At 48.6% G+C, this 21,760-nt stretch overlaps 2 protein-coding genes across 2 annotated transcripts in view; one reads left to right on the forward strand and one right to left on the reverse strand.

The window, feature by feature from the left end:
* CYFIP2 (cytoplasmic FMR1 interacting protein 2) overlaps positions 1–21,760 on the forward strand; it is a 105,075-nt gene that overhangs the window by 55,226 nt on the left and 28,089 nt on the right. The window contains exons 22-24 of the mRNA XM_008147678.3: positions 1,034–1,153; positions 6,948–7,147; positions 8,735–8,822. Of these exons, the coding sequence (XP_008145900.1) occupies positions 1,034–1,153; positions 6,948–7,147; positions 8,735–8,822 (408 nt within the window). The remainder of the gene's footprint in view (positions 1–1,033; positions 1,154–6,947; positions 7,148–8,734; positions 8,823–21,760) is intronic.
* Positions 10,744–11,454, reverse strand: FNDC9 (fibronectin type III domain containing 9). Its single transcript, XM_054718103.1, has one exon. It carries the CDS (start codon positions 11,452–11,454, stop codon positions 10,744–10,746), a length of 711 nt encoding a protein of 236 aa, XP_054574078.1.

The following is a 21,760-nucleotide window of genomic DNA, read 5'->3' on the forward strand; positions in this document are numbered from 1 at the left end:
ATTCCTGGTGACTGTGAATTGGGGCACAGGGCAGATTCAGGAAGGAGCTCAGGGCTAATTTAGGATGTTGGCATTGCACGGATGCCAGAGCCTGTCCTGAGCCTCTTCCTGCAGTCTGAATAAATTGTATTTCCCCTCAACGTTTTATATTTCAGAACTACAGGAAACTTGAAAGAATAGTACAATGAGTACATATATTCTCTATAAACAGATTCACGATTATTAAGGTTTTACCACTTTTTCTTTCTCAGGTATATATTTTCTCTCTCCCACAAATGCGGCAAATATACAAAATATATTTATGTATAAATATAAATAATATATGGAAATATATATTTTAAAGAATATACTATTTGCCCAGCCAGTGTCGCTCAGTGGTTGAGGTTTGATTCCCTGTTAGGGGGCAGGCAGGAGGCAGCTGATCAATGATTCTCTCTCGTCTTGATGTTCCTATCCTTCTTCCTTCCTCTCTCTGAAATAAAAATATATATATATTTAAAAAAGAATATACTTTTTTCTTTTTAAATATTTTTTATTAATTTTTCACAGAGAGGAAGGGAGAGGGATAGAGAGCTAGAAACATCGATGAGAGAGAAACATCGACCAGCTGCCTCCTGCACACCCCCTACCGGGGATGTGCCTGCAACCAATGTACATGCCCTTGACCGGAATCGAACCTGGGACCTTTCAGTCCACAGGCCGACGCTCTATCCACTGAGCCAAACCGGTTTTGGCTATACTTTTTTTTTCTTAACCATTTGAGAATAAGTTGCATATATCATGAGACTTTACCCCTGAACATCTCAGCACCTATCTCCTAAGAACAACGACATTCTCTCGTAATGAAAATAGAATTGTCACACTCAGGAAATTGAACAGTACTGTATTCCACAGAGCGTCCCCATTTGCCCCAGTTATGTCCTTTATACTTTTAATCCAGGTTGCTATCAGTGCATTGCATTTCGTTGTCGTGTCTGTGCAAATCTTACTACTTAGTAATTCTGTGCTCTCTCTCTCTCCCTCTCATATCCAGCTCCTGGGTAGATCAATTGACCTGAACAGACTCATTACTCAGCGCATCTCTGCCGCCATGTACAAATCCTTGGACCAGGCCATCAGCCGCTTTGAGAGTGAGGACCTGACCTCCATAGTGGTAAGAGATGGGACGATCTGGGATTCTAGCTGGATGTTGTTGTGAGCTTAGTACTGGGCCAGTTATAGCGGGCAGCGAGTTTCCTTCCTATCTGAATAGAGCAGGAAAAATAGACTTAAGAATGAGAATAATCTTACCCTCCTGATTGCCGTGAGAGTAGAGAGGGGTCTTGAAATCTCTTGGGAGGGCCAACATGGGGGCACAACTGCTTGTCCTTTAGGATGCTGTAGATCCCGGCAAGTAGGTGGGTGTCCTATGAAGCCAGGGAAGGTTGCACAACAGGGCCGGCCTCATGGGTGTGCCGTAGTACAGGGCCCAGAGGGGCTCTGTGCTGGGTTTAATGCTCTGCTCTTGCTGTCTTAAAATTCTTAATAGTTTTTTAACAAAGGTCCCCACATTTTCATCTCACAGAGGACCTGAATGAAATGAAAATAATAATCGGTCCTGTTGCACAAGCATGGACCGTCCCTCTATTAAACAGCTTTTGAACTTCTCTGTATTAATTCTTTCCAAGAATTAGAGTAAGCTTGATTGATCAGTCAGTCTTTAAGTGAGAATCAAAGGAAGGCTTTAATGCTTTCAAAAGCAGATAAGTAGAAGGAATGAAGTCACCATTAGATCACTACATGGATGCTAAAATTAGTGGGCAGAATTTTTTTTAAGACTTTTTTATCGTTTTATTTTTGGGAGAGAGAATGCCAAACATTGATTGGCTGCCTCCTGCACGCACCCTACTGGGGATCGAGCCCACAACCCAGGCATGTGCCCTGACCTGGAATCAAACCAGCAACCTTTCAGTGCACAGGACGACACCCAACCCACTGAGCCACATCAGCGAGGGCAGTGGACAGAACTTTAAGAAAAACATATTATGATTCCAATTATTAGGAGATTCCCAGAGTAGCCAAATTCATGAAGATAGAAAGTAGGGGGTGTGGTTGTGGGGAAGGAGCGTTAGTGTTTAATGGGTACGGAGTTTCTGTTGAGGAAGATTAAGAAGTTCTGGAGATGGATGGTAGTGATGGTTGCACAATAATGTGAAGGTACTTAATGCCACAGAACTGTACATTTAAAAATAGTTAAAATGGTAAATTTTATGTTATGTATATTTTCCCACAATAAAAAAAAAATTACCCTCAAAATAACTTTGGCAAGAAACAGAATACTTGCAAAATAATATCAAATTATCTCCTTCAAGACATTTATTCGTTCCAAATAGAAGAATAGAACGTTTACAATGGGGAGACTTAGCAGACCCTCTTACCCAGGCATCAAAGGTAGTAATAAGATATATTCATGTGTCCCTGATATGTATTTTTCTGTGGTATTTCCAAAATGCATAATCTCAATCTAATCATGAGAAAAAGCACATAAACCCAAATCAAAGACAGTCCCTCAAAAGAAACACACACACACAAACAGTGAACAATACTTTTCAAAAGCATCCAAATCATAAAAGGCAAAGAAAGACTGAAAACGACTAGAGTTGGAAAAGACTAGAAGACAGGACCACTAAATGCATTGTGGGTCCTGGATTGAATTCCAAAGCAACAAAAAGCACCTTTGTGGACAAACTGATGAAATTCAAATAAGGTCTGTCGTTGAGTTAATAGTACTGTACCGACATTAATTTCCTACTTTTGATAATCATGCCGTGGTTATGTAAGAGGTTAACATTGGATAAACAGGGTCAGGGGTAGGCTGGAACTCGGCTGTTTTCACTTTTGTGTAAGTCTGAAATTATTTGCAAAAAGAAAGGTGTTTGTTTGTTTTTAAGTGGACAAGAACTGTTTAAAAAAGAATTGAGAAGTAGGGCTTCAGAGTCAGAAAGACCAGCGGGCGTAGTCCTGACCCTGCCTCTTACTGGCTGGGTGACCTTGGCAAGTTATTCATCTTCTGTAAGCCTGTTTCCCTACCTACACCATGGAGGGAAGATTAGCATTCACCTCATGGCGTTGCTGCAAGGATGAAATGAGCTACTGTCTGGAAAGAGCTTTGCATAGTTCATTGCACTTAATAAATAATAGCCTATGGGGAAAAACAGAGGAGAGGAACAGGAATCTGGAGCTGCAGTGAGATGTTCTCGGGGTGAATTTTCAACAACGTTTCGTAAGAGGACTTGACCCAGCTGCCCACCTCAGCCCCAGGTCCCTTACGGGAAGAGACTGTCATGTGGCACGCCTCCTCCCGGGACATCTATTTTAAGAAATAGATTCTTCTTTGTTTATGCAAAAGTGTTAGCAGTGATTATCTCCAAGCGGTAGGACTTTTGTTTTCGTCTCTTTCTTTGTTTTTAATCTATCTGTATCTTCCAGTTTCCCAGTAATAAAAGAGCTTATCGAATGGGAAAACTGGTTTGGGGTGTGCGTGGGTGTGCATGGCCCAACCCTTGAAAGGCACTGACTGCTCTTTGAGCCAAGAATAAAATCAAAACAAGCAGTGCAAGCCAGTGTTTAGCAGGTGAGGATGATGGCCCCCAGGAGAGCAGCTACTGCCCCTGGAATCCTTGAAGAGGAGGCCCCAGGGACGCTCCCCCCTGTGGGGTCAGGAGACACCCCCCCCCCCCAACCTCCTCTGAGAGGCTTCAGCCTCTTCTGAAAAACAAACCCAGGAATGCGCTGCCCTCAGCCCTCCCCTCCACCTTAGAAACTCCTATCTGATGGGGAGGCAGCCTGATGACAGTTGGGAGGCTACAAACCTTTCCTGTCAGTCAACATCCTCCTTTGCAACCACGTAAATAGATGCTCCGAGAGAGCTGTGAACAGCTGAAGTTGACCCCGGCCAGTGCCGGTGTGGCTCAGTGATTGAGCATTGACCTAGGAACCAGGAGGTCACAGGTTCGATTCCTGGTCAGGGCACATGCCCAGGTTGCAGGCTCGATCCTCAGTCATGTAGGAGGCAGCCGATCAATGATTCTCTCTCATCGTTATTGTTTCTATCTCTCTCTCTCCTTCTCCCTTCCTCTCTGAAATCAATAAAAATGTATTTTTTTTTAAAAAACTGCAGCTGAGAGGTGGCAGCCTCAGGCTGCAGAGCATATTTGAAATTTTGAGCCACCATTAAAAATTTGGAAGAATGCGAGTAAATGTGCAGAAGTTCTGGCAGCACCAAACCAGTCCTCCCAGCTGGTGACCACTGCCTAGACATGCCCGGCAGCTGGGCTGTGCTGTCAGTTTGCTGCCAGCTCCCGGGACACATCATTCATGGATCTGACCTGCCAGCTCTCACTGACCCTGAGTTCTCGAACCCAGATCTTCTCGCCTCCCTGGGGCCACAGAGCTGGTCACCAGGCCCATGTGGCTGACACTCGGGTTTCTGGTTGCCCTTGAAGAGATCTTCCCATACTTCACAGAATTGCCCATGTGGGTATTTTATTTCCTCAGTAAACCGACTTTACTGTGGAATGCTGACATCCTCTCTGAAGGTACCTGAACCGCTCATGTGCCTTTTAAACCCTCTGCACCGAGCCCTGCATCCGACCCACAGGCAGGGGCCCTCCTGAAGGAAGGCCGGGAGAGCACGGCAGATGTAAGCCCCCAATGGGGATTACATCACAAAGAAACACCCTTGTGCTGCTGCACGGCAGGCGCGGGACCTCCACTCCCAGCGGCCCCCACACCAGCAGAGCTGAGAGCGCTCTCCCGGTCCCCTTGTCAACACTGACGCATTCCTGAGACTGGAGAGCACAGAACAGCAGGACAGCAGTGGTTCCCCGCTTTCTTATCTGCAGCTATCTTCCCCATAGCGGGACGACTCGTTGATCTTAGAAACGTACTCCTTAGCGTTTACTCTTTTTATTATTGTTGTTTTTTACCCATCCTAAGTGAATTGAAACAAAGATGAGGTCCAGCTAGCTGGGCCAAAGGAAAGAAGCAGAGAGCTGATCTGTGTGTCTGCCCTCCTCTGCCTCATGGTGCACAGGGACTGGACTCCTACTCTTCCAGCTGCCACTCCAGAATTGGAATCCAGATGTTGACCTATTTTTGAGAAATGGCAGCATCTGCTCTCTCTCACTCAGCCCCTTTCCCATGCCACAGTCAGATGGAGTTAATAGCAGCTGTGCCTTCTCTGGGCTGGGCGCTCCGATTTGCCACAGACAACCCAGCCCACGACTCCCTCCTGCCCCGCTTGTCCCACTTACCTGACCTGTCTGGCCCTGCAGCCATTTAAGCTTGCAAGCTGTGATCCAGTTCTGTGCCCCCAATTTAGAGCCACAGAATCTGAGTTTCAGAGTGGTTAAGCTCCAAGATGGGATGCGTGGCCAGGGGCCTCCACCTGACCACACTGTGGACCCCGACCAGGGTTCTGGAGGCTTTGTGGCCGATGAGAACGAAATAGAGTCGCTGGTGACGCTGCCTCCTGTGACCACAGACAATTAAGCTGCACTAACTGTCCCACCTCTGGGCTGCACTCTGGTGAACTGCCCTTCTGATGTTCTCTTTGCTTCTATGTTTTAAGACCGTCTTCATTTTCAGAGGGCTTTCTTAGCCATTGTTTCTTTACTCCAGGCAGCTATCTGTGTCACAGGGGCCAAACACACATGATTTGGAGTCTGAAGACCTGGATTCACATCCTAAGCCCTGTTACATATGTCCTGTGTGATCTTGGGCAAGTTACTTCACCCGCCGAGCCTCAGATTCCCCTCTATGAAACGGGGGCAGTCGTTCCCATCTTAAGAGACAGCTTAGCCACAACAGTGCAGGAGTGTCCTGAGGCATCACGTGGAGGCTGCTCTCTCTCTCTCTCTCTCTCTCTCTCTCTCTCTCTCTCTCTCTCTCTCTCTCTCTCTCTCTCTCTCTCAGCATAAGACTGCTCTGATGCTTTTCAATGGCAATGTGATAAGGGACTAGACGAGCCCGAAGGGTTCACTCTCCTTTTACTCCTCAGCAAATGCAGTGCCCTGTTGTGTCTGGGCAGCATCCCCTCTGCTCCCGTTCTCTGCCCGAAGGTGGGATTCCAACAGTCGGCCCACAGCTCCCTCAGGTCATTGTGGCCAACAGCAGGTTGCTCGTCCACAGCTTGCAGCCACACCTAGGCCAGGGTGACTACCCCTGCGTGACTGAGGTACCTACAGCCCAAAGGGGGAGATGATCTGCTCCCAGCTGCTTTCAGAATTCCTATAGGTGTTCCACAGGGTTAGGAATGTAGACTTTGCAGCCCAGCTTCCCAGATTTGAAGCTAAGTTCCTTCACTTCTCAAAGCTTCAATTTCTATATGTGCAAAGTCAGGCAGCAATAGCACTGACTTCATTAAATGCGTTAACACTTATAAAGTGCTTAAAATACTGCTTGGCACATATTAGGTTGGACCCTATGACATTACTCATTTGATGGTGTTTGACCTAAAATATGAGTGGCTTCGTGTGATCTGACCTAATCGTAAGCACCTAGTATGCCTGCTTAAAGCAGGGCAGACACGTAGTCTCTGGTGACAGCCAGTCACAGCTTCCTTTTACGTTACCTGTGACCCCGAGGGGCAGGCTTTTTCTCATAGATGGAATCTGGAGAGCAAGCAGTCATGCTTTGTACCCAGAGGCGAGCAGACAGACATTTGCACATGACCTGGTCCCCTTCCTGGGACAGGCACGCAGCCTGGGCAACGGCTGTCAATCAGTTCCTTCCACTCAGAACAAGAGAACATTGTCACGCCGCTGCTGGGGTCCTGGTCCCCATGCCGGCTGTTGGGAGGTTGTGTGAGGGGCTCTCGCCTGTGTGACAGGAATGGGTCAGACCCGCTGGTGCACACCTGTAAGGTCTGTGTGAGTCCTCAGCAGCTGCGGTTCTCTCTCGGCCAGGAGCTGGAGTGGCTGCTGGAGATCAACCGGCTCACGCACCGGCTGCTGTGCAAGCACATGACCCTGGACAGCTTCGACGCCATGTTCCGGGAGGCCAACCACAACGTGTCCGCCCCCTACGGCCGCATCACCCTGCACGTCTTCTGGGAGCTGAACTTCGACTTCCTCCCCAACTACTGCTACAATGGATCCACCAACCGGTAAGGAGTCCCTGTCGGAGGGGGTGGGGTGGACGAGGGCCCAGGGAGCAGCCAGCTGCCTCCTCCAAACTAGGCCCAGCCCAGGGGTCAGCTCATCCCTGCCACAGGCATCTCACGGGGCCCCTCCTGGGCGCAGGCTCTGTGCTGGAGGCAAGTAGACACCTTCCTGCCTCTTGGAGCCTTCGGGCTAGATCAAACAATCACATGATCTATGAAACGATGTATCACACGATAAATGTGCTGTGATAAGCAGTGAACATAGAGATAGAAAAAGCCCACGGAGCCACGAGAGAACAGCACCGCCTGATCCAGGCCGGGGAGCCATACAGACCTCAGGAGAGGCTTCCTCCTCTGAGCAGGCATGCCTGAGTTGGGATAAATAAAGCAAAAAGGCAGAGGAGTGTTCCAGGCAAAGTTTCTAAGGAGCCAGGAAGCTGGTAAGGGTGGAGCAGGTGGGATGGGGAATGGTACCATGAACGATGCGGCAGGATACAGGAAGAAGCAGGACCAGACTGGACTGCTCCACAGGCCACATTAGCATCGAGCATTTATCGACCTTTAAGGGAGGGGAGTGACATGATCAGATGGAACTTCTGTGAGGACATCCACATATGGGAATGCATGTGTGCAAACAGACATATGTGTGCAGAGCACACACATGCATGGCAAAGGGGAGCATGTCTCCTGCAGGTGCACTCAGCCCTGGGCCAGGCACCAAGGTAGAAACAAGACCTGATCCCATATCCCCACAGAGGTTCAAAACCTGGTGGGAGAGGTGAGAGGTATTCACTTCAAAGTAAGTACGTAAGGATGAGCAGAACTGTGTGCAGGTCCTCTCAGTGTCCTTGGGACCGGCATTCAGTAAGCACGTGCTGAGGGAATGGGAGGTCTGGGAGGAATCCACAGATGCTCCTGAACCCATGCACTTAGCAAGACACACTTCCTGTTCTCTGAAGATTTGGGACCTTTAATCTTCTTGAGCAGAAGTCTGCAAACCCTGGCCCACAAGCCACATCCAGTTCCCCGCTGTTTTTATACAGCCCATGAGCTAAGAATGGTATTGATGTTTTTAAATGGTGAGGGAGAGGGGGAATCCAAAGAAGAATCATCATGTGTTGGCAAGTGGAAAGTATTTGAAATTCATAGGAGCTCAGCCACGCTCATTCGTTTACTGTTGTTTACGGGAGCTCTCACACGACCAGCAGAGCTGATTTATCTGCAGCAGAGACCATCTGGCTGGCGAAGCTGGAAATATTTGCTGTCTGGGCCTTTACAGAAAGAGTTTGCAGAACCCTGCTCTGGGGAAACCAACATGGGGGTGGGGAGGTGGGGAGGTGGGGCCTGGAGCAGGCCATTCTCAGGCCCAGCCCACTGTCCTGAGCAGCCACAGGCCCCTCATCAAGCCTGCGGTCTGGACTGCAGCTTTCCCGTCTTTGAGGAGGAGGCAGAGGTCGGATGGGAGTATGTCAGAGGCACCCATCTAGGAAGCGGGGTGGTTGCACCTGGTCAGGAAGGGCTCCCACTACATCACGTCCCCCGAAGACTGTCAGGACTCGGTTAACTCCTGCCCCATCTTTCTTCTCCTAGTTTTGTCCGAACTGCCATTCCTTTCACCCAAGAACCGCAAAGAGATAAACCCGCCAACGTCCAGCCTTATTACCTCTATGGGTCCAAGGTGAGTCGTCTTGCCCGTGTCCTACCTCTAAGGGGGCTAGTGAGCAAAGGCAAATGGAAAAGTGTTCCCCGAAAGAGAAAAGCAAGGAGTGGAGAAAAGGAGGCAGCAGTGAGATCCAGGTGGAAACGACTGTGAGTTTATTCATCTTTATTTGTTCACAACTAGCAAGGATGGGGGTGAATTCCAGGCAGGGGCTGGATCCTGCGCAGGAACGTTTTAGGGAGGGGAGTGGGGCAGTGCATGCATGGGGTTTCTCGTCGTGGTGTTTGCCCTCGCCTCCTGTTTCTCGGCTGATTCGAGGTGGCACCGTCCTGGGATTCTGGGGTTTGTGCTCGATAGATATAAGGGGTTCGCAGGCAGGAAGCAGTTGGGAAGGGGAAGCTTTGACTGGAGCTAGAACTGAGCAGCTCTGTTCACAAGCACCCATCCTGACGCTAACTACGCATTCCCAGCGGTGCCAGGGCTAGACCTTCCGTCCACTGCCGTGCGTTGGACAGACATCTATTCAACACCCACGATAGGCCAGACACGGGGCTGGGTTTTACATGCTGGGGGTGTAATAGAGATTGAAGCAGACATCACCACTGCCCTCCTCAAGTTCCATTTCCACCTCATGGTGATGACAGGGGAGCAATGTGCACGGTCTCCCCGTCGTGATGGAGGAGATTCACTTCTTCCCCGGGGGGGGGGGGGGGGGGCTAAGGGCGGACTGAAGAATGCCACTGAAGCGGTGAGGTGTGTCAACAACAAAAAAGCCAGCGTTTCTCTTGGTGGTGCAATAAAATGGCCACCTTTGACCCCATTTTCCAATGAACTTAGAAGAGGAACCGACTGGATAAACGTGACCTTGTTGAGAAAGGTGGTCCTCTGGGCCGGGGAGCCCTAGGTTAGGAAGGGTGGTGAACCCAGATGCGCTCCAGCCGGCCGGGCCTCGAGGTGGGGCTTAGAGGCGCTCAGGGCGGTGCTGGGAGGTGTCTTCTCCGGAACAGCCAGTCTGGTCAAGGCAAACGTTCTCATCACGACACGCAGCATTTTAGCTGGTTCACGGCCACGGCTTTAAATCCCAGGGACTCACAAAGTAAGAACGCCTCCCTTTCCACTTCTCTTGCAAACCTCGTTGCTTATATCAAGGAGACAGACTTAATGTTGGTGCTAATAGGTCTTTAGTACTTCAGTGCTTGCTAATCTCCCTTTTTGTCGAAGAATAGAAAGCAGGCTTTAAACTTGGAGTCTTTAGTGGGCAGTAGTATCTAGGTCGAATTTATTATTTTGTTTTCATTCTATTTATCCTTATGTCTCTTCTCTTTATGGCAGGAGGGTGCCAGTATTCATGTTTTGATTAATGTACAGCTTCCTTTTAAAATAAGTTTAAGTTTTAAAGCATGAGTCAATTTAAGACTATTTGCTAAGAATAGTAAAGATGGTATCTGGCTTAAAAAAAAAAAACACACAAAAATAATGTCCGAGGTGCTATGTAATTGCCTGAAATTTGGGAAACAAGCTGGGGCGAGCCTTCTGTCCACTTTTCCAAAACAGCCCCCCCAAAGCAGAGCCTGGACCTCGGCCTGAAGCTGACTGTCTTCACCTCCACAGCTCCCCTGAAGTCCTGTGTTTTAGTCAAGTTATGCAAATTTCACTTTCTACTTCCTAAGGGATTCACGTGTGTTTTCATGTTAAAATAAGTGTTTATATTTCTAACTGCCCCGGCCCCCACTAGGCCCCCCCCTGAGAGGCCACGCTTCTCCCAGAGCACAGCATGGGGGTGAGTCCTCCGGCTTGAGGAGTGTGGTCGCTGAGCCAGGTGATCCACAAGAACACTGAATTTGCGAGGAGACATGGAAAGGCTACGGACACATTTTTACAGAGGAACTACCGTGTGGAGGCTTGATGCCACAGATTGGGGCTGCCTCCTCCCCACCTCTCACTCCTCAAAATGAGGCACAATGCCAGGTTGGCCACCACCCTCCCTCTGGGGGGCACCTGCATTGGGGGCATCCTGGTCGGCGTCGGCTTCGGCTGCTGCTGCTGCTGCGGCTGCGGCTTCGGCCTCCAGTTCTACTCCAGCTCCTGAATCTCTGCGTGGCCTTTCCACCAGGGGGAGCCCCTGCTGGTCTTCCTCTTCCTGATCAGGAGCCGGGCCGTCCCGTGGCCATCTCACCAATCCGTTGGCTTCCATTATGTGGGGCTCTCTGTAAGACCAACGGGGCACATGGCAGCGGAGGCACCAGTACTGGAGGCAGATGAAAGCAAGGACGGCTGTGAAGCAGGCCAGCAGAATGGCCAGCAGGACCCACAGGGAGAGCTGGGGGTTCACCAGGTAGCCTCTGGGAACCAGCGGGTTCTTATCCGGGGTGTAGAACATGGTGCAGTAATGCTTCTGGGGGTAGGTAAGCTTCTTGCAGCTGACGCACAGGAAGTAGAAAGTGGAAGGGGCGAGGTGCTCGAGGGCCACCCTGCTGACGGTTCGAGGCACCTTCTCCTCGTAGTGGAAGCTGTTGCGAATGTAGCCGGTGAAGATGTTGTTCCAGTTGGCCCTGTACATAACATGGTAATGGTCCTCCTGGCAGGGCTCCTTGGGCGTCCAGGAAACGATGGCTCTCGAAGAAGAAAGGTTCCACACCTCGATGGTCATCCCCATCCTGCAACCAGAATCAGAGTGAAGAGTGACTTCCCCTTAATTATTTATTTATGATCATCATAGCCACTCTTTATGGAGCATTCGAGATGGAGACTAATATTACCCCCATTTTACAGACCAGAAAATGGAGACCGAGAGGCCACGTTACTCAGCTAGGCATAGCTAAACAACCGCAGGACAGACGTCTCATGCCAAAGCTGGTGGCCTTCAGACCGAAAAAGGATGAGCCCACATTCCCCAGTCCCGTCCTGCCCTGGTTCAGATCCTTTACATACAACGTTGTTCCCAAGCCTTAAAAACAAGAAGAAAAAAGGCAACGAAAGGAGGAATCAGAACCATCTCAGAGTCCCTGCGTGAGTCACCACAGGTCTGTGACCTGCAAGCCAGGCAGGTGTTTCACCTAGATTTCCCTTCTGGACCTCTTGCATCTTCTCTGAGTGCTGGTAGCTCGGCCATCTAGAACATTTTGCCTCCCAGTTCTGTTGCCCATGGTGAGAGATTTGTCACTCATGGGTGGCTCATTTCTCCCCAAAGCCTCTGTTCTTGTGTTTGTTTTATCAAAGCCAAAGGTACCCAGGAAATAGTTTCATAGATCAGTACAATCAGCTCCTAATACAAGCACAGCTGCTACTCTTTATTACTACTGGGACCATGAATGTTAATAATGGTAATAACCACCAGTTAGCAAGCCACTGCCCTCTCACAGCTCCTGCTAGCTGTTCAACCTACAATAACAAATTCCCTTAATTCGTCATCATACCCTCTGAGCTAGATTTCCATTTTATGGATGAGCAATCCGAGGTGACACGGCTAATAGGAATCAGCCTCAAAGCCACTTCACCGCTGGATTTTCAGAGCAAGGCTGCTGGGTTTAGTAATAGGATGTCACTGTGACAGGAGACGCTGGTACTAGGACCCGTTGCTGTTTTTCCAGATGAATCCAACGAGCCATCTTCAGATTGCCAGCCCTCTGGCTTTGGGAAGGGAGCGCCATCCTCAAGCCTTTTTGTTTCTTTTCATTCTGCGTATTTCCCCCTCACTGAATCTCCCCTCATATAAAACCCAGGGGCAGCCATATTCAACCGGCGTATGTTGACGTATAGGTCTCCCCCTGCTCTGTTCTCTGCGCCTCCTCTCCCATGAAACACGGGAGGTTTTGTTTTAGGTTGCAGTGACACAGTCAAAAAATAATCCGATTTTAACCAGAATTGGAAATTAAGTCAGACTTCCATAAGGAGCTGCTCTCTCTCCTCCCTGCCTCCCTCCCCACCCCCCACCCCACCCCACCTTCTGTTTTCCTAGAGGGGGTGAGCTGCAGAAAGACGCATCGCGTCTAGTGCTTTCGCAGTTCATGTTTTCCTTCTCTAAGGATGACAGTGAACTAAAATGCTCAGGAAGGGGAGTCATGCCTTCCTATGTGGCTGGAAATTTCCTCCCGGGAAAATGGGGCATGAAAGGGACGAGACAGGTGTGTGTGCTCGGATCCCTCCAGGGGAGGTCATTGCGAAGGGGACTGACTACGTACGCTCGCTCTCATGCACACCTATCCACGCCACCCAGCACCCCACACATCCCTATAAGTACACCTCCGACCACAGTGAAAGAGCTTAATTCATGACTAAGGACATAGAGGTAATGGCCCTCGTAAAACCCTTCCTTCAGGGGTGATTAGCAATCCGTTTCTTGTTGTGAATCTTCTCTCCTGTTTGCCTTCCCTCTGCAGCTGGCTGTCTTTGCAGACTGAGTTCCCCACAGCAGACATTTTTAAGAGCTTTCTGTCAAGATGCTAACAGCATCCTCAGCTTTTAGGACCAAATCTGTCTCCCTTATTTATTTTCCTTCCTCTGCTTCTGTTTGGAAACTCCCCCCCCCCCCCCTGTGCATAGCTATGTATATTACCATGGCCTGGCCCTCCTCCAAGCGGAGTGGGAAGGGAAAAGCCATTTCCATTTCCAAGGAGAGCCGTTTTCCCTCTTACCTGATGCTTGTGTGCTGAGGATCTGGTTAGAGCGTAGCCTTCAGAGGCAGGTGGACCCGAGCTAAGGGAATGGTGCCTTTCCCCCTCTGCTCTGGGCTCTCCTTGATGTCTCTCTCGCCACTGTCTGAGTAATCCCACTGCCGCCCCCAACGCTCACACTATTCATTTCTTCAGATCAGCATCATTCACCATGGCAACCAGCAGGCATAAAGTACGCAGGATGCTTTCGGGACCAGCCTGGAAAGGCTTTTGCCCAATGAGAGGCGCTCTTGTTTATTTGGCAAAAAAAAAAAAAGGGCAAACAGATCTGATCCTCAGAGTGGTACTAATTCTTCTAAGGCTCCTAAATTTTCTAATTAGCTCAGGGTTTTGGTTGTGTGGTGTGTTTTTTTTTGTTTGTTTGTTGTTTTTTTTTTTGTGGTTGTTTTTTCCACATCTAGATACTCTTTGGACAATGGTTTCGAATGCAAAGATGCCCTTCTCTATTATCCCACAACTAAAACAGTAATTTCATCTCCATCCCACCCCTACATCCTATCCCACCTCTGCAGTCTCTTCTTTTTTCTGGTCTCCTGTGGCATCACCTAGGCATATGACACTGGTCAAGAGTCTTTTATTCTCTGGGCCTCCGTTCTATCATCTGTAAAGCTGTGGGCATGGGCTACATCAGGTGGCAGCTAGAAGACATGGGTACTACCCCTGTCCAGTCCTGAACCTGTGTCAGGCTTACTAAACCATAGTGGTACTTGTCCTGGGTTGGTTTGAATGTCCCCGCAAAATTCAGGTCCACACAGAACTTCAGAATGTGACCTTATTTGGAAATAGGGTCTTTGAGGAATTAATTAGTTAAGGATCTCAAAATGATCTTATACTCGATGTAGAGGGAGTCCTAAATCCAATGACTGGTGTCTTTCGGAGGAAAAGGAGAGGGAGATATACACACAGAGAGACACCACAGGAAGAAGCTATGTAAAGACAGAGGCAGAGAGTGGAGTGATGCTGCCATAAACCAGGGAACGCCAGGGGTCGCCAGGAGCTGGAAGGTGAAAGGAAGGATTCCCCCCTGGAGCCTTCGGAGGCAGCGTGGCCCTGCTGACTCCTTGATTTCAGGCTTCTGGCCTTCAGAACTGAGAGTGATGTGAGATTTCCATTGTTTTAACCCACCACATTTGTGGTAATTTGTTACAGCAGCCCCACAGAACTAATACAGCGCTCCTCCCACTGGGGCTCAGAAACAGCCTCAAGAGTCCTTCTTAACACAACCCCCTCCCCCCGCAAGAAACTGCTGTCAGTCAATCACTTGGAGTTGACACCAGAAACTGTTTACTACTCCTGGGTTGGATGTTCCCCAGCGTTCCTTTTCTTTCAAGAATCCTGCCTTTGCTTCCTTGCCCTTTTTCATTTCCCTGCCTCTGAGCCTCCATCCCCTTCTTTTCCCCTCTACCTTAAAAGAATACATTGCCACTGTTCTGTTGGAGAGATCAGAGGGCACGGCTGAAATAGAGAATACAGTTCTGTCATCTTAAAGCCACTGAGCGAGGTAATCTGTTACAGCAACCCTAGCTCAGATAGATGGAAACCTGAATTATTTACAAGAATTATGTGTTGTTAAAAGTCCGCTTTTTTCTTCTCAGTTTTGGCCAAAGTAGCCAAGTGCACCCCTGAAGGTTTCCTTGTGATTCACGTTAGGGATAGTCAAAAAAATCGCTAAGAGTTGCCTGGTGAGTCACAGAACCACCCCCACCCCCACCCCCACCCCCGGGCCAATGGTCTCTGTGGAGTGTGGAGTTGGGATGTCCAGCGTCTCTTGGTTAGCGTGCTGTGTGGCTTTCCCGTGGCCTTGGTTGGCGTGCTCTGTGGCTTTCCCGTGGCTTCGGCCCTCCCAGGGGCCTGTCACAATCTGCTGTAATTCTTGCTAATGGTAACTCCCACAGAGCGCGAAGGCGTCCTCTCCACAGAAAGGCCAGTGTGCTAGTCCGCAGGTGCCTTTTGAAAAGGTTATTTTGAGGGGAATAAAAATACCAATTAAGGAGCCTGTGGAGTGATAAGATAGAACTCAAGCCTTTGCCACAGAAAGGGGAATTTCCTTTTAATGTTTCTGGCTGCCATTTTTAACACTGAGCATGTTATTGAGAGGTTTGAGATGCTGAGAATATGAGGCCTTACAAGTCCTTTGGCTTCATGGATTCTGAGAGAAGGGACAGGTTCCTCGGGCTGTGGCAGAACCTGGGGTGGAAACCGAATCCCTGGCCGGGGCTCATCCTGCTCCCTTGGGCACCACCGTTCACCAGCATCCAGGGGAGCCAGTACTCTGTGAGTGAGGTCAATGGCCCAGGAAATCACACCTCAGCCACGTGGCTCACCTTCAGGGAGGCCCATCTGCAGTGTGTCCACGTTGTAGGCTCTGCCACGAGTACAGGCTAGGCTGTGTACACCAGATATAAATCACTGCCTGAGGAAATCAGCCAGGAGTGGGGTTCCTATGCCCTTCCTGAAGGTGGCGGTAAAGGGACCACGTGAGGGCTTACCTGAGCCCCAAAACTGATTGCACCCAGGGCTCAGAGTGCAGGCCCTGAACACTCCCAGGCTGGGCTCACATCCTACTTGTGTGGCCTTGGACAAGTTCCTTCACTTTTTATACCTTGGGGAACTCTTGTGTAAAAATGCAGATATCAATAATGCCTGCCTTATAGCAGCAGTGAGATGAACCCCTCTCTACGAAGTGCTGGCTTAGGAAGAGGAGCAGTGATTACCTAAGAAGAGGTCAGCGGGTCAGAGCCATTTCCTGAGTTGGTTAGTCCACAGGCTGCAATGGGCAAGGTTTGTACCCTGCATGATGCTACCTTCCCTCAGGAATCTGGAGGCCATATCATACAGCTACCTTCCAAGTGATGCAGATTGTGGCACAAGTCATTCTTTCAATTATACCAGTGATTTCCTGATCATTTTTCGGTCTTTAGCAAGTATGGCTGTGGTCATCAATGACTACATGATGCCGCAAGGCATGATTTGACCTCAGGGAAATGTATCCTAGTCCTGCCATGCCTTCCTCATTCAGTCATCATCCTGAGGGGCTTTGCTGTAGTAACCTGGGTATATCGCAGCTGGGTCCATACCTGGGCCCCAGCTCTTACCACATGGCCTGACCTGGGGACTCTGCCTCGGTCCCACTGACACCACCACCAGCAGTGCCACCCACTTTGCTGCTGCCATCCCTACTCGTGTCTGCGTGGTCTCACTCCCAGGCTACACATTATTTATTCACCATCTAGAGAATTCCGTGATTTTGGCAATTTATACATATAGCAGGATATCCACTTGTATGCCACCTCAGGCAAGTCACCTCACTTAGATTCCTCCTCTGCTAAATGGGGATGGTTGCACCTGCCTCACTGTGTGTCGTAGGCTGGTAATGGCCTCCAGAGATATCAGGTCCTGATCCTGGAACTTGGGAATGTTACTTGATTTGGATAAAGGGTTTTGCAGAGGTGATTAAGTGAAGGATCGTATGGTAGGAAGATTATCCTGAATTGCCAGTATGAATCCTAAATGCCATCACAAATGTCCTTATAAGAGGGAGGTTTGCCCAGCTAGCTCAGTGGTTGAGCATTGACCTATGAATCAGGAGATCAGGGTTTGATTCCCGGTCAGGGCACATGCCCAGGTTGTGGGCTCAATCCCCAGTGGAGGTTGTGCAGGAGGCAGCCAATCAATGATTCTCCTCATCATTGATGTTTCTATCTCTCCCTCTCCCTTCCTTTCTGAAATAAAAATACATTTAAAAAAAAAAAAAAAAAAGAGGGAGGTTACACACATACAGAGGAGAAGACCAGATCTCAGCAGAGACATTGGAAGATTGGAGTGATGCAGCCACAACCCAAGGAATGCTGGCTGCCACCAGAGCTGGAAGAAGCAAGGAACGAATTCTTCTCTAGAGAGTCTGGAAGAAGTGTGGCCCTGCTGACCTGATTGTGGCCCAGTGATACTGATTTTGGATGATGGAGTCTAGAATTACAAGAGAATAAATTTCTGTCATTGTAAGCCCCCTCTTGACCACACCCCCACCCCAATTTGGTAATTTGCTACTATAGCTATACAATGCACCTGGACAGTTGTGAAGAAATTATAAGCTGAAAACATTCATAAACAGAGAAGCATTATACACATCTTATTATACTCGATTATGAAAAAAAGTGATGACATTGGTTTCCTCTAAAAATTTAGTGTTAGAGGGTTGATATGGTATCTCTGAATAGGAAGGCCTAGTTCCTGCTCTCCCTCTCGCCTTCTCCAAAGGACTGACTTTGTAAGACAAGGAAGAGGAGCATCATTTCTTGAGGTCTCTACAGCGCCTGCCTTGACTCTTCCAGCCTCTTAGCTGAGAAGACCAACAAGGAACCCAGATGCTGGAGACCCAGCCCTACAGCTCACTAGACATCAAGAAGGCATGGACAGACAGACACATCCGCAGTTTTCCCCATGCCCTAGCAATGGATTTGAACCTGTAACTCAGAAGTTTCCAGTCCTTTGTGCCTCTTACCTGTGCTCTTCCCTGGTGTTGCTGTTTTATTCGTTTACCTGCAGGGATTTCAGATTGAGCTGCAGCTCGCTCTCTGAACCGGATTAGAGAGCTGTGTCTGTGTTGGTGGCTGATAGTATTCAGATTGCTCAAGGAACATTAGAGAAATTATAACTAAAACAGAAAGTTAGAAACAGTTTTAATTCCTCTTGGGATCTCGGAAAACAGCAATTGTGATTCCAGAAAGGAGATACAAATTGCTTGCAAATTCAGTTTGCTAAATAAATAGGTCTCATTGTTTGAAGTGGCTGGCCCTGTTTACTATCTGGTGAAAGAGGCCTTCTGACTAAAAGCCCATATACCACACTTTAACATGGCTTAAACGGTAGCTTCTGTGTTATGTATGCTTTATCACAATTTTTAAAAGGTCCTTGTACAGGTAATATAGTGTCCAGGATCTTCCAGGTTGAACTCACCATATTTTTTTTCTCTCATAAAAATACTGTTTTGCCTTTTTAAAACAATGCACATCCATGTCACACATTAATAAGATGGCTCTGATTCCTGAATCAGGATAATTTATCTCCTAAGATCTCATAAAATTATTTTGTGCCGTGTGGATGGTGCAAGCTTGTTTAGCTTGATATTAAAAAGTGAGCCATCCTAATCATAATTCATTTCTAAGGTAGGCCCTTGGGTTGTAACCTGAGTCAGTTGGCAGGACTGGTTCAGTATAAGAGATTTGGAGCAGTTTTCAATGTCTCAAGCCATGTTGCATTCCTGTTTTTCTTTGCCAACCTCAGAAAATGCCCAGGCTCCCATATTCCCACATTTTCTCAATAGGGCCCAGCCTCCTGCTGAGCCAGCAGGTCAGATGGGTGCCCTCCGGGGGTGTGTGTGCATGTACTTTTTGGCATGTGTGTGTGCTTCTTGCATGGGCGTGGTGTATTTTGGGGGTGAGGGGTGCTTGTTCACTTGGATTTAAATTCTGCTCAATTCATGCTGGTCCTTCCTGAGCCAGCTGAAGCTTAAACTTTGGGTCTAGACCAGAATACAAGACTGACGTAAGAACAAGAGGCTGCCTGTGTGCATTGAGCAGGCCTGTAAGGGGGACTTTTAAAAACCCTTGTGTGTGGTAAAACAATTCCAAAATTTTCTTCTCTTCTGTCTAGAACTGGGGAGGGCTGTTGAACCCTATATATATATTGTGTGTGTGTGCTTGCCAGCAAGTGCCAAAGAAGACTTGGTACTAGAAGCTCCTTGGGTGGGGTTAAGAAGACTGCCAGGGAGGAGGATCATCCAGGAAGACCTCGCTGGAGTTTGCACCTCTGAAGGGAGCGTTAATCCCATCCCTTCCAGTGCTCAATCCCAGGCAGGTTCCCTTCCAGCAACCGGAGCCATGTTTCTCAGCCTCCACCCAAACACTTGCAGCAGTGAGAGCTCCTACCCAGTGCAGTCTGTTGTTGCACAGCTCTCACTTTTATAATGTTGTAAATATTAAGCAAAATCTGCATTTTGGGGTGCATTTCAGCAGCTGGTTCCAAACTGTGTCCTCTGTGGGACATCCACTGTGTTGTGTAGACTTGTACCCCATGTACACACCCCCTTCTTCACATTCAGAGCAGCATCATGACTGCTGGGGGGGATTCGACCAGGACGCTGTATTTCCCTGGCTTACTTACCAAATTATCGAACAAAGCATTAGGAATGGCTGCTATTACAATGAGTGCTTGCAGAGTGTCAGGCACCGGGCTCAGTGTTTTCTATCTGTTATCTCATTCAAACCTCCCAATGGCCCTATTGGAAATGGCATTATCTTTACTTAGGGAAAACCAAAGCTAAGGGAGGTTAAGTAATTTGCTCAAGATCATCTAGCTAGTAAATTTATGGACCTGGGATTTGAACTCAGGGGTGCCCATGCCCGTTTATAACTATAGACTCAGACAAAGCAAAAAAAAGAAGTCATAGAATCAGACAGAAGAAATAAAGTAGCTGATTGTTTTTTGTCTCCTCCAGGGGTAGCCATTGGAAATCACCCTGCTGCTCAGAAATGCCTTTTATAGGCATTTAGAGGCCCAGCACATGAAATTCGTGCACTGGGGTGGTGGTGGGGGTGTGTGGATTCCTCAGCCCAGTCTGTGCCCTCTCGCAGTCCAGGAGCCCTCAGGGAGGTTGGGGGATGTCCAATTGCCTTAGAGGCAGAGGAAGCTCCCACCACCACCACCGCAGCTGCACTCACCAGCTGTGAGCTGGCTTCTGGCTGAGCAGCACTCCCCTGTGGGAGTGCACTGACCACCAGGGGGCAGCTCCTTCACTGAGCGTCTGCCCCTTGGTGGTCAGTGCACGTCATAGTGACCCGTCATTCCACTGTTCAGTCGATTTGCATATTACCCTTTTATTATATAGGATTTGAAAGGGGATGAAGGGAAAGTGCTCAGAGCTTTACTGGGTTCAGAGGCGAGGCCCAAAGTGCGTGGTGTGTGGGGAGAATGGAAGGGAGTTATGGCAGCCCATGCACCCTGTCAAGTGCCCCTTGGGGCCATGAGCAGAGCCAGGTCACCATTCCCTCATGCCTGTCCAGGCTCGAGCTGCAGCCCTCTTCCAGAGGAAATTAAATTAAGGTTGTTTTTTAATCTTTGAAGACAAATGTTGGGAAGTAAATTAGGCTATGATGTAGCCCAGTGGGTTTTCTTATTTACTTTTATATGGACACATAATCATATATAGTAAAATCCACTTAGTTCCGGCTGCTATAACAAGATTACCATCAACTGGGTGGCTTGAAATTTCTTTATTACCTCAATGCTGGGAAGTCCAAGATCAAGGTGCCAGTGGATCTGGTGTCTGGTGAAAGCCCGCTTCCTGGTTTGCAGATGGCCTTGTTCTCATTGTATCCCACATCATGGGGATCGGGGGAAGCTCTAGCGTCTCTTCTTACAAGGGCACTAATCCCATTCATGAAGGCTCCACCCTCATGACTTAATGACCTCCCAAAAGTCCCAAACATAGAGGTTAGGATTTCAACATAAGAAGTTGGGAAAATACAACCACTCATCCATAAATGCACAATCATAAGGGTACATGTAGTTTCATGAGTTTTGACAAATATATATACATCTGTGTAGTCAACAACCAAAGCAACATGTAGGACATTTCCATCACCTAGAAAGTTCTCTCATGCCCCTTTCTAGTCAGTCTTCTTCCCCTACCAGAGGTAAGCCATGGTTGGTTTGGTGTTGGCGATATACTCCCCATCCCTAAAGCAGGAGAATACAGAATGAGGCTCTGAGAACAGAGCCAGAACGGGGATACACTCACTGAGAGAGAGAGAGAGAGAGAGAGAGAGAGAGAGAGAGAGAGAGAGAGAGAGCGCTCGCGAACACGCTCGCGTCCTTCCTAACATTTTGTGCTCTAGTGCCTCATTCACCCCACCCTACACTCAGCTCTGTTAGACTGAAACACAGAAAACGATATGGCCTGGCCCCTATGATCAGCTAAATCAAACTCAATAATTCATATACTTCCAGGATTTGCTGAACATCGGCTTTAGTGAACATCATGCTTTAAGTCAGTTATAGTTCCCGCCCTGCATAAACCATTCCTGCCCCGCAACACTTAGAAATCCTTAGGAACTACACACAAGCTATCCACCCGCCAGGTTCGGGCAGAGTTTACTGTGACAGCACATCTGAATGGAGTGCGGAGCTGCTCTTTGTCACTTTCTGAGCCTCCCACATGTAGGCATTAGCTTCCCAAACGAGCTGTCATTCAACCTGCTGGATGCGTGGGTGTTCTGCTTCTCA

Source organism: Eptesicus fuscus, chromosome 6 (assembly GCF_027574615.1).
Source record: "Eptesicus fuscus isolate TK198812 chromosome 6, DD_ASM_mEF_20220401, whole genome shotgun sequence".
Classification (NCBI taxonomy): domain Eukaryota; kingdom Metazoa; phylum Chordata; class Mammalia; order Chiroptera; family Vespertilionidae; genus Eptesicus; species Eptesicus fuscus.

Coding starts and splice junctions, on each gene's coding strand:
- FNDC9 (XM_054718103.1), bottom strand. CDS start 11,454: ATGACCATCGAGGTGTGGAACCTTTCTTCTTCGAGAGCCATCGTTTCC.